Genomic DNA, 12,668 nt, shown 5'->3' on the forward strand with positions numbered 1-12,668 from the left:
ACTCTGGGAAGAAGGCGGTGGCGGTGAAAGGCGGGGGCGCCGTGGGGGCCGGGCCGGTGTTTACACAGCGGCGGGCGGGCGCGGACGCAGAACCCGGCGCGGCGGCGGCGGCGGCAGGATGGTCATGGCGCATTTCGTCGAGAATTTTTGGGTAAGAGGAGGATGTTGGAAATTGTGTGGGTTTCGGAATCCAAGGCTTTCTGCGCTTGGGGCTGTGGCGGCAGCGGCTTCCCGGACAGGGCGAGCGTCCTCGAACCGCCGCCTGCTGGGTTCCGCCTTGGATAAAGCCCGGCGGGCGACGGGTCGGCTGCCGCCCGGACTCGCAGTCCCGCAGCCCTTGCGGGGGTCGGGGGTTGTCAGCGCGGCCCCTCAACCCGTGGCGGGGACGCCGAGGACAGCCTGCCGCCCGCGCTGGGACAAAGCGCGAATGGGGCGGGAGTCGGGATCCGGCCCCGTAGGCTCCGGGCGCCGGGCACGCTCGGCGGCTCGGACGCGCACGAAGGGCCCGCGGCGCGGCCGCCTTCAGCTGCGCGCTGCGGGCGAGCGCGGGCCCCAGCCAGGTGGAGGGGGCTCGCCTCCTTCCCGCGCGGCAGGCCCCCATCTAAGCCCTTTAGCCCCCCACCATTTTCACACGAAATTCCGTGCTGGGGCCGGATCAGCACTTCCTCTCGGCTTCGCAGTTCGGCTCGAAGGTCTGCGCCCAGGACTTTGCCTCTGGGCCTGTTCACAAAGCATATAAAAGTTGAATTTAACGTAACAGGATTCTTGGGGCTTAAGTGCACCGAGACTTCCCCTCGTCCCTGTGCTCCTTCCCCTTCCTCATTCTTTCCACACCCCTCCTCTTAACTCATTATTAGTATTAGATTGTTATTCGAGAATGACTTCTCACTCTCCCTGTGGTGCTCTGCTGTAGTTATTGTTTATTGTCATGGGAAGTACAGTTCAGTCATGTACAGGAAAGTAATATGTTTACTCAGGTATCTTGGATGAATATCATTTTGTGCCTTGACAGTTGCAAATACTACAAATCCATGGTAAGATTTAAAAATATTTAAAGGAGCAATGTTTCAGTGACTAGGATTGTGCCTTACATTCTTATTTCTAAGTGTCTCAGGCATGAACTTGTAATTAAATCAGTTCATAGTTACTTGTTTTGTATGTTCCTTGTTTTCCACAAGCAACATAAATACTAGGTATTACGTTTTTCTTTTTTAAAAAAAATAGCTTCATTGACGTACAATTCATATACCATACAATACACCTATTTAAAAGTACAATTCAGGGATTTTTTTGTATGTTCATAGAGTTGTGCAGACGTCAACACAGTCCATTATAGAACAATTTTAGCACCTCAGAAAGAATCTCTATCAATCTAAATGGGGAGCAATTACTCCATATTTCCCTCCTACCTCAGCCCTAGGCAGCCAATCTATAGATTTCTGTCTCTGTAGATTTGTCTGTTCTGAATATATTAAATAAATGGGATCATGTATGTGGTCGTTTGTGACTGGCTTTTCTCACTTAGCATGTTTCCAGTGTTCATCCGTGATGTCACAAGCATGTATCAGTACTTAATTCCATTTTATGACTAAATATTCCATTGTGTGTGCATCGTTTTATTTATCCATCTCCAGTGATGGACATTTACTGGTTTCCACTTTTTGACTATTATGAATAATGCTGCTGTGATCATTTTTGTGCAAGTTTTCATGTGTACCTGTCTTCATTTCTTTAGGGAATGGAATTGCTGGGTTGTCTGATAATTCTCTGTTTAACATTTCAAGGAACCGCCTAACTGTTTTCCAGAGTGGCAGAACCATTTTACAATTCCACTCCCAGTGTCTGAGGGTTCCAATTTTTCCGCATGCTGGACAACACTTGTTATCTCGTTTTTTTTTTTGTTTTTTTTTTAAGATTTTATTTATTTGTTTTTAGAGAGAGGGGAAGGGAGGGAGAAAGAGTGAGAGAGAGAAACATCTATGTGAGAGAGAAATATCATTCGGTTGCCTCCTGTACACACACCCAGACCTGGGATGAACCTGCAACCTGGCCAGAATTGAACCGGTGACCCTCTGCTTTGCAGGACTGCACCCACACTGGTATGAGAGTGGATGGGTATGAAGTAGGATCTCGTTGTGGTTTTGATTTGCATTTCTGTGGTGGCAAATGATGTTGAACATCTTTTCATGTGCTTATTGCCCATTTATGTATTTTCTTTGGCAAATGTCTGTTTAGATTCATTGCCCATTTTTAGATTGGTTTGTCTTTTTATGATTGAGTTGTAAGACTTCTTTTTATAGTCTGGGTATATGTCTCTTATCAGACATGTGACTTTGTAAATACTTTCATTCTTTGGGTTGTCTTTTTCATTTTCTTGATGGTGTACTTTGAAGCACAGATGTCTTTAATTTTGATGAAGTCTTGTTGAAGTCCAATTTATCTGATTTTTCTGTTATGCTTTTGTTTATTTAAGAAGTCTTTCCTACACCGAGGTCACAAAGATTTTTTGGGGGGTGAATTTATTTAAGAGTTTATTTCAGCCAAACTTACAACATATGCTGAGGAACAAGATCACATATGCTTCCCAAGGTCTCAGAGATTTACTTCTGTTGTTCTCTTCTGTGCGTTTTGTAGCATTAGTTCTTACATTTAGGCCTATGATCCATGTGAAGTTAATTTTTGTGTGTGGTGTGAGGAAGAGATAAAATTTCATTCTTTTGCAGGTGAATATCTAGTCCCAGCACCGTTTCTTGAAAAGGCTCTTCTTTTTTCTTTTTAATAGTGTTGGTATCCTTGTTGAAAAACAGCTGGCCATAGATGTATGGGTTTATTTCTGGATTTATAGTTATATTCCATTGTCTATCCTTGTATTAGCACTGCATTGTTTTGATTATGGTAGCTTTAGTAGTAAGTTTGGGATCAGGAGTATGAATCCTCCGACTTTGTTATTTTTTCTGAAGGCTATTTTGGCTATTCTGGGTTCCTTTCATTTCCATGTGAATTTTTGGTTTAGCGTATCAGCCTATCACACTTTAGGCTTTACAATGGCAATTTATAAAATTTTAAAAGAATCATTTAAAATGACAGTCTTAAAATGTTTTGCACATTTTAAAATATATTTTTAAAAATTTTATTTCTTGATTTGAGGGAGAGAGAGAGAGAGACAGACAGACAGACAGACAGACATTGATTTTGTTGTTCCACTTACTTGGGCATTCATTGGTTGTTTTTTTTGTATCTTCTCTGACCCAGGGATCGAACCGGTAACCATAGTGTATCGGGATAACACTCTAACCAACTGAGCTACACAGCCAGGGCTGTTTTGCATACTTTTTGATGCATGAATGTGTTTGGAAGTTTAACTTACTAACATTTCAAAGTTATCTTTTGTTTTCTGTTAACTGAGCTTTGAGAACATAGCCTTGTTTGATATTTTTGGCCTTTATGAATAATGCTTCTGTAAACATTTTTGTACAAGTTTTGTGTATGTACCCTTTTTTATCCTCTTAATAGAGGGATAAATTCGGCTATTTGAAATCTGCAGTGACTCCCAAGTCTAATTTATGTTTCAGTCTTTGCCTTCACCTCACTATTGAGTACAAATAGTTAAAATAGACTGCATTTTATTTTACTTGCAAGACTGGAATTGGGGCTGAAAGCTCTAACAAATTAGAGCTTAAAAAGCTCTGAAGGAGGGTTAAATGGACTAGGGAAGTCTAGGAACTAAATAACTTTTTAGAATTTGATAGCTTTCTGTTTAAAACAACTTAAAAATTTTCGTATCTTAGGGTCACGTATAAAATAATTTCTTAAAGTAGAGAACTTAGAACTAATTTCATTTTTCTCTCTGAATGTTTACAGTGGCACGTCAGAACAAAATAAAACTCACCAGAGTGAGATAATGGGAACCTTTAAAGTTGTAGGTTTGTAACCAAAAAACCTATTAATTGTTTTTTTCCCTACATATAAAAAGACAAACCTTTTGTTGTGGCATTTTATTAGAGGAAAGTTTGAATCATTCAAACTCTCTTCAAGCTCTTTTGAAAGCAGTACATCCTGCCTTTTTCTTTAAAGTATAATTTTTTTTAACTAAAACTATGTTACAGATTCTTTTACTTAGTACTATACTTTGAAGAGAGAAATGTATTCAATATTTGAACTTCCTATACAACAGGTGCTTTGTTGCTGATAAGTCAGTTTTTGCTACGAAGTATAGTGTCATTGATAATCAAGCTGAAATGTTTTTCTTTTCTATTAAAATTGAACAACGAAAATCTTTTAAATTTTTATTTATTGATTTGAGAGAGAGGAGTAGGGGAAGAGAGAGAGAGTTGTTGTTCCACTTATTCATGCATTCATTGGTTGATTCCTGTATGTGCCATGACTGGGATCGAACCCGTGGTGTATCAGGACAATGCTCTAACCAACTGAGCTACTAGGTTAGGGGAGGACAGCAAAAATCTTAATAGCAGACACTACACCATTGCCTTTAATATGTAAAAATAGTTGTTAGCCTGTCAAAAGATTATATAACTTTAAAAAGATACCAACAATTACTACAGTGAGGAAGTGTCTCTGTATGCTGCTCCATTCTCCCAAGAGTCGAGTACTAGGTAGTAATACTTCTGAGATGTCAACATTGTACCATAGTGATTAAAGTGGCTTTATGTTTTATATGAGTTCAGATTACTAAATTCAGGAGTTAAAAGTTTTTTTAAGGAATGGATTTCATAGATGATAATTATGGAAGGGGAAAAAGAAGCAAGCATGACATACTTGATTGGCTACCTTAGAAATCTCATTTTGAAACATTTTTTTTCGAGACACCAAGTATTTTTTAGCATACATCACATTTTTAGTTAGGTAACTTTTTCCAAAGATTATCTCCAGTCAGCACATCAAGAATGAACAACAGTTATCTTAGGAATTTTTATCCAGAAGTTTTTCCTCTTTCTTTTCCTTATTTCTTTTACTGATTAACTAGTACAAGAATCTCATTCCATTTGTTTGTTGAATTCACTGGTATTTTCATACTTAAGTTTTAAATAAAATTGGAGCACTTGGTTATATATTCAAAATTTGATCTGTGATTATATGGATAAACTGGGAGGTTTTTTAAAAAGCTGGAATTGCTATTAATAGGACATTGATTGCAAAACATTATATTTTTGCTTGATTATTTAATATAGATTTAGTATCTTAGATGAGACTAATACATTCTTTGGAGTTATTTATTCATATGATATTTTAAAAATATATGTCTTTAGAAAACTAGTTGAACTAACCTCAGAAACCCAAAATACAGACTTTCTTCTACTTGAAATTTCCAGATATTGTAGTTTGGGGTACCTGCTTAGGATATGATCCCATCAGAAGATATACTAAAATTTAAAAGGTGTATATGTATGTATATTTACATATATACATTAATTAACAGATTTGAGAAATTTACATGGTTCAGTATTCAAAAGATGCAAAAGGGAATAAACACGGTATAAAATCCCCTTCCTTTTCTCCAGCTGTCAAGATCTCCCCAAAGGCAATCACTGTTACCAATTTCTCATGTAGTCTTTCAGAGATAATCTATATATGAGCAAATAATATCCACTAAGTTAAAACGTATTATTGTATAACTGTTAGCCATTATCCATGCCCAAATTGTTTTCAACTTCAACAGGCTATGAAAATGCAAACTACAGATTCATCTAACTAGGTTCAAGTAGATTTGACAGGTAGACATTATAAAATTATAGTATTTTAGATGGCACTAAATTTTTTTTGTCAGGCCCTTGGGTTTTTTGGTGGGGGTTGAGAGTAGAGGGAAGGTTGTTTTGTATTTTTGCCTTAATCTAGAAGGAATTGGAAAGTGAGAAATTGATACTGATTGAGTCTACATAAATTTGGTTCAGGGAAGGATTTTAGAACATTGATTTAGAAAGGATAAAAATTTGCTGTCTGGCTTATTTTTTAGTCATACACACTAAATCTTAAGTACTCTAATCCTTTCAGAACAAATTATTTAGGCAAAGACATGGGAGAACAGGTATGCTTTGTATCATCCTGCATATATGGCTAGCATAAGACCTTTGGAAGTAGTTTGTTTTTTTTGAGTCACAGGGTATCTTTTGAGATCATCCATCCTGATTTCATAATTCTAGAACAATTACTCTTAAGAAATCCATGTAGAAATATGGTGTCATGCAGACTCATAAAGGAAAGGGAAATAGGGCTTGGTTTTCAATTTACCTAGTGTAGAAAAATTGAAGAATATTAGAGTTAGGAGAATTTTAATAACAATTGGGCCCACAGAGGTTAGCATAAATTGGTCAAATGTGGGGAGAATCAAAGACAGCACAAGAACAACTGAGATGTATAGTTATGTCTGTCATTGAAGATGCTAGAGAATGTTGTTGGAACGACCAGAGTTAGAAAGAAGATTGAATTGGGATATGATTGGTGAACTGTGTGATGAAGATGAGACACACAATTCCATCAGTTCCATCAGGCATATACATGTTACTTGATAGATTGCTGGAGTAAAAATTATGGAAGATACAGAATAGCAATGTTTGCTTGACTTTAGGGAAAAAATAGGAAGATACAATGTAAGTAAAGCCAACTGGTGGAGCTGGGGTCTTAAAACTAACAAGTGTTAGTTTTTGGTTGAGTAGAACAACAGCCAGTGAAGATGGTTTTCCATTTTCTTTATAACCATTATGATGTAATAGGTAAAACACAGAAAAATACAGCAGAAAGTAAAAATTACATATAGCCTCTCCCTTTATCATTTAAGATCCTTAGAAATGCACCCTAAGATCCTAAAATCCTTAAAATGGGATCTACTATGTAGTTTTGTATGTTAGAGTTTTCAAGTGATATTATCATCAAGCATTTTTCTCCTGTGAGTAAGCTTGAAAATATTCAGTAACTGCGTAGGTTTCCACGGAATAGGCCACTTTTTTTTTTTTAACCACCCCCCTTTGGACACTTAGGTTATTTCTAGTTTTGTTTTATTCCATTTGTAAATTATAAGGACTGGAGATTTAAGTATTGATGTATACAAGATGCCAGTTTAAGAGACAGCTTTCTTTGCTTTTGTAAGCATAGCTTGAAGAGTTTTTGAGAAAGCTGAATTGTTAAGTTTTATTATTTTTATTTTAAAAGTAATGAAAATTACATCCATGTACAGAGTACAGAAAATTTGAAAGATAAAAATGAAAAAATTTCACAACTGCTATTTTTGTTAAGTAAATATTTTTATCCTTTTTTTAAAAAAGATTTTATTTACTTATTTTTAGAGACATGAAGGGAGAAAGATCACACATGTAGTATCTATTTAGATGGCTTTAAGGTTTTAACTTACAGGATTTAAAGAAATGAGTTACAATTAAGAATAGGGAGTAGTATCTGAGGAGTGCGGAAAAAAAATTTTTTAATGTGGTAAATTTCCATCAGTCAACCAACAAATGTTTCAGTAAATTTGTACCTGCACTGCACAAATTTGTACCTTCAGTAATTTTGACTGCTGAGCACTGCTCATTCCACATATTTTAATCACTGTGTTTTGCTTTAGCAATATTTTGTCAATACATCAAACATGTATTAATGTTATACTTTGCAGTGACTTGTCTAAGGTTGTGTAGAGTAAAAGGAGAATGGAGAACGGTAGGAAGTGATTATTTATTTATTTATTTATTTATTTATTTATTTATTTATTTTTTGAAGTGGTCTAAAGTTCAGAGGAAGGTTAGGCTTATTGTTCACAGGACAGTGCCTCTTGACCTTTCTCTTCCCTCTCCAAAAATATATATTTTTTAATTGAAAAAAAAGGTAAAATCAACTTTTTAATTCATATAGTCTATATTCTTCTGCCTGTTTTTCAGCTCTTGGGCTCAAAAATTGAAGTGTTAATTTACTGTTGCCTTTGAAAGAGAAGTTTCAGACCATTAACTAAAATCTGTGGGGTTTATAGCTTTGTGCTTTTCTACTATTACTTTTGTGGCTCTTAAAACCTAGGTGAGTTCCACCCTGGCCGGTGTGGCTCAGTGGATCGAGTGCCAGCCTGCAAATCTAAGAGTTGCTGGTTCGATTCCCAGTCAGAGCACATGCCTGGGTTGCAGGCCAGGTCCCAGGTGGAGGGGGCGTGCAGAGGCAACCACACATAGATGATCTTTTTCCCTTCATGTCTCTAAAAATAAGTAAATAAATCCTTTTTTAAAAAAGGATAAAAATATTTACTTAACTTTCTGGACATTATTGAGGTATATTGTACGTACCATATGGTTCAGTCATTTAAAACGTACAATTCAGTGATTTTTGGTAATATTCAGTCATTTGTAATATTGGCAGTCATCATCACAGTCAATTTAAGAAATTTTCAGTACCTCACAGAGAAACCTTGTACCCTTTATCATGCCCTACATTATCTCCCCATCCCCCAAGCAACCCACTAATCTACTCTCTGTCTTTATTTTTGTATTCTGGACTTTAATATGAATGGAATTACCTAATAGTATGTGGTCTTTTGTGACTCGCTTCCTTCTCTTAGCATAATGTTTTCAAAGTTAATCAGTATTGTTGCATATGCCAGTGCTTTACCTTTTTCATGGTTGAATAATATTCTAGTGCATGGGTATATCACATTATGTTTATTGATTTGTCAGGTGATGAACTTCTGGGTTTTTTTCTACCTTTTGGCTATTATGAATAATGCCACTGTAAACATTCTTGTACAGATTTCTTTGTGAACGTATGTATTTACTTGTGTCAATTAAACTACTGAATAAGCCAGCTGAAAAGAAGCTCATCACTGATTTGTAAATACCTACTCTTGAAAATCTAGCTACAGGTGTCACTCATTTTGCATTTTGCTTTATTGCGTTTCACAGATGTTGTGTTTTTTTTTTAATAAATTGGAGGCAAGACCCTCCACCAGCATAAAGCTTACGACTTTGCTTTTTTGCCATACTTTATTGCGGTGGTCTGGAACTGAACATGCAGTATCTCTGAGGTTTGCCTGTATTTGGTTATGGGGTTTTTAAAAAAAATTAATTTTTTTTTGGCAGTTGAAAAATAAATGTTACATTGATTATGGTGATGGCTGCACAACTCTGTAAATATCCTAAAATTTATTACAATGTACATTTTAAATGGGTGAATTGTATGGTGTGTGAATTACATCTTAATAAAACTGTTGTTAAAAAAGAGTAATTTAAAATTTTGAGCAGAGGGAAAAAACAGCCATTGATAAGCAAGATTTTATATCAACAGTTGCAGTATATTTGGGAGAAAGTTGCATTTTAAAACTGCTTTTTATGATAGCTCTTAACTCCATTACTTATATATTGAAGACTTGGCTTACTTGTTACTAATATTTTTATTGGGAAGTTAATCTATGCTCATTATTCCACTTCCCAGAAATAATTTGCTGTTAATAGTTTGCTATATATGCCTTTAGATTCCTGTCATATACATACATATATGCAACATTTTTTTTTCATTGAAAATGAAATCCTACTAGGTTTCTGTTTTCCACTTTCCTTTTTAATTCAATTTAATTTTTTTTACCTTACCCCCAACAATATCAGGCCTCCATAGAAGAATGGGCCATTATGAATTCTGCAGTCATCTGTTACCAATGAACATAAATAGCAACCATATCCAACTGTTAGGGAGGGCTGACCTTTCTAAGTAAATATGATTTGACCATTCAACTGGAAAAAAGAAAAAAGAAAAAATCTTGCTTTTATATGGAACCTCCCTGTACATTTTTCAGCAATTTCCTATAAATCTATAATTATTTCAAAATAAAAATATAAAAATATATTTCTCTTATTAGGAAGATACCAACCTTCAGAAATTAAGGGAGCAGTAACCAATCTGTTTAGACAAAACCAAGCAAAACTGCTCTCCAAGTGAAAAAGGGAATCTCCCAACTTTTCTTTTTCTTCCTTTCTTTTTTTTAAACAACCTTATCGAAGCATATATTTTGTCATAGAGTCTACCCATTTTAAGGGTACAACTTAATGGTTTTTAGTAACTTTATGGAGTGGTGCAACCATCACCATAAATCAGTTTTAGAATATTTTTATTCTCGGAATAATTAGATCCCTCATCCTTTTACACAGCTAATGCTCTTTTCCACGTTTAGTTGTAGGCAGCCACTAATCTACTTTCTATATAGATTTCACTATTCTGGACATTTCATATAATCATACAGAATGTAGTCTCTTGTGTCTGGCTTCTTTTGCTTAGTAAAATGTTTATGAGGTTCATAAAGTAGCATGTGTCAGTGTTTGTTCCTTTTTATTGCTGAATTGTATTACATTTTATGGCTACACCTCATTTTGTTGATCTATTTACCAGTTGATGGACATTTAGGTTGTTCCTAACGTAGGTTATTTTTGGCTGCTGTATCTTGCTGTTTTTTATACTGACTATATCTGGGTAGATTTTTAAAATTAATACTTAAAATCTGCAAGTTTTTTCTTGCTGTAGTCTTTTAAAAAACACTTTCATTGTAGGATGTACTGTCATTTATTTAAACAGTGACGTTAGTGGATATTTTTGAATTGTTTATAATTTTTTTACTTCCAAACAGCATTGCAGTGAGTAATCTTCCATGTTTTTTTGTATGTGTGTGTTTGTGATACAGAGTTTTAAAAATGGAATTTCTGAATCAAAGGGCATTAACATTTACAGATTTAGTAAAACATTGAACACCAGAAGACTTCTTTAGTCATAATTGTATTTGATAATAAGATCTGTTGTCATGTTATTTGTACCTTTGTGTATTTTTAGTTAGCCAAGGAAGAGCAAGTTCTCCTTGCTTAAGTTAAGGAATATGCTAAGAAAAAAAAATTTTTTTGTATGTTGAAAAATAATAGGAACATATCCATTTTAAGGTCTAGTGTGATAAAATGAATATGTAATTCAGAAATATTTATTATTATGTTACTTTTCTTTGTATTAGAACCATCTACTCTAAAGGCTGGTGGCTACTATAAAAGTTATAGAACCTGCTTGGAGGTACTTGTAGTTAAAAAAGTACTAGGTGATCTTAAAGTGGTGGCAGAATTATAATGAGTTATGATCATCAGTTTCAATAGTGGTCTCTTTTCGTATTTTCCCAGAATTTCCAATATTTTGTGTAAGTGGCAACACTGAAGCTAGGTCTAGATCTGAGTTCCATTGCTCAGTCTCCTACTGTATTTTTTTACATATATCTGAAATATGTGTATATTTAGTACACCTTTTCAAGGCTATAAAGTAAGTTTTTGATAAGGTGACAATAAAACCTGGGTTCTTTGTTAGACACCTTGACTTTGAATTTTTTAAGAGCCATTTGAGGTATTACTTTTTTGCTTTGTACCAAAGAATAAGTTATGATTAATAAATATTTGTGTTAATAGGTTTGTGAAATTGTTTAAAAAAATGGTGCCTAGAGTCAGACTCATTACAGTTTTTTGATTTCAGTAAATGTATAAATCTCAAATAGGTAGCAATGACAAATGGATTTGTATCTTGCAGGGTGTTTAAAAGTCCTTAGTGCCTTTTGAGTCAGGCTTCTTTTGCATCACGTCCTTATTAGGATGACTTTCCAAGTGAAGACTTGAGGGATGGAGTAGCTAGTACTTTTTCCTAAGGTATATTATGTTACTGTTACTATAGTAATGTTATACTGTAGAGTAAACAAGTTAATAAACCTTATCCCCTGTATTGGGAATTTTAAGTAATATGCTGTTGGGGTATCTGAACATCCCAAATAAAGAGCTTACTTCTTCAAAAACTTCTTAATGAAAACCCATATTTCTAAATACAGTTTAGCCTCTTCTTTTGATTACTTAATATTTAAAGTACTGTAACAGTGATATAACATTCTCAGGACCTTATTGTACTAATTACAAGATGGTCTCCAACTTGTTGTCTCCTTAAAAATTTTTTTTCTTTTTTGTTCTTTCCCTTGTAATCCTGGTAAAGATTATCTTCTTCTAATGGTCTTCTTGCTAGTTTGCATAGCCTCTCATTCCTAGCTCTTTTCCAGTTTGCCCTTTAACTATGCGCAATGCACATTGGGAACCCAGGTAACCTGGACTTGTTAGAATTATGAGCAGATGAGAACTAGTAGGTGTTGTCAGGTGAGAACTTTCAGGCATGAGAGCTTTAGACTTTGGATTGTACGATTTTAGATTTTAGGTTTGTTTCTTTTTGAGGGTTCATATTATTGGAATTGGTGGGTTGTCTGATCCTTTATAGTTTCTATATTATATTTCAAGTAATGGAATGAAGCCCTCAGAGGTTTCAGCCTGCTATTATTTGTCTGTAATTTTATTTACTTACCTGCATGATGTTATTTTGCTCGCTATAGACTAATAAGTAATGGTTGCCTCAAAAAATATTTTTGCTTTGCCTGGAGTGAAAAACCCAGGGAAAATAAAAACAAAAGGTAGATAATAAATTTTTTCTTCATCTTAAACATGAAAAATTGTAGAAGCCAAATGGATATGTTTTAGATTCGTAAGAGACTATAGTTTTATATTATATTTCTGAAAAATGGAAATTGATGTTCAAAATGCTAAGGATATTTGTACTATTTCTTTATAAATAAAACATTTTAAATTGTTGTATGTGTGGAAAACTAATTACTTAGTATATTATCTGACAACTTT

The 12,668-nt window shown here is 35.1% G+C and overlaps 1 protein-coding gene across 1 annotated transcript in view; it reads left to right on the plus strand.

Moving 5' to 3' along the window:
* LOC129074613 (F-BAR domain only protein 2) overlaps window positions 1-12,668 on the plus strand; it is a gene marked incomplete at its 3' end in the record, with an annotated part of 79,149 nt that continues 66,481 nt past the window's right edge. The window contains exon 1 of the mRNA XM_054578488.1: window positions 1-151. Coding sequence (XP_054434463.1) covers window positions 119-151 — 33 coding nt within the window. The remainder of the gene's footprint in view (window positions 152-12,668) is intronic.

This window comes from Pteronotus mesoamericanus, unplaced genomic scaffold, assembly GCF_021234165.1.
Source record: "Pteronotus mesoamericanus isolate MK-2021 breed Mesoamerican mustached bat unplaced genomic scaffold, CSHL_Meso_final contig_50, whole genome shotgun sequence".
Taxonomy (NCBI): domain Eukaryota; kingdom Metazoa; phylum Chordata; class Mammalia; order Chiroptera; family Mormoopidae; genus Pteronotus; species Pteronotus mesoamericanus.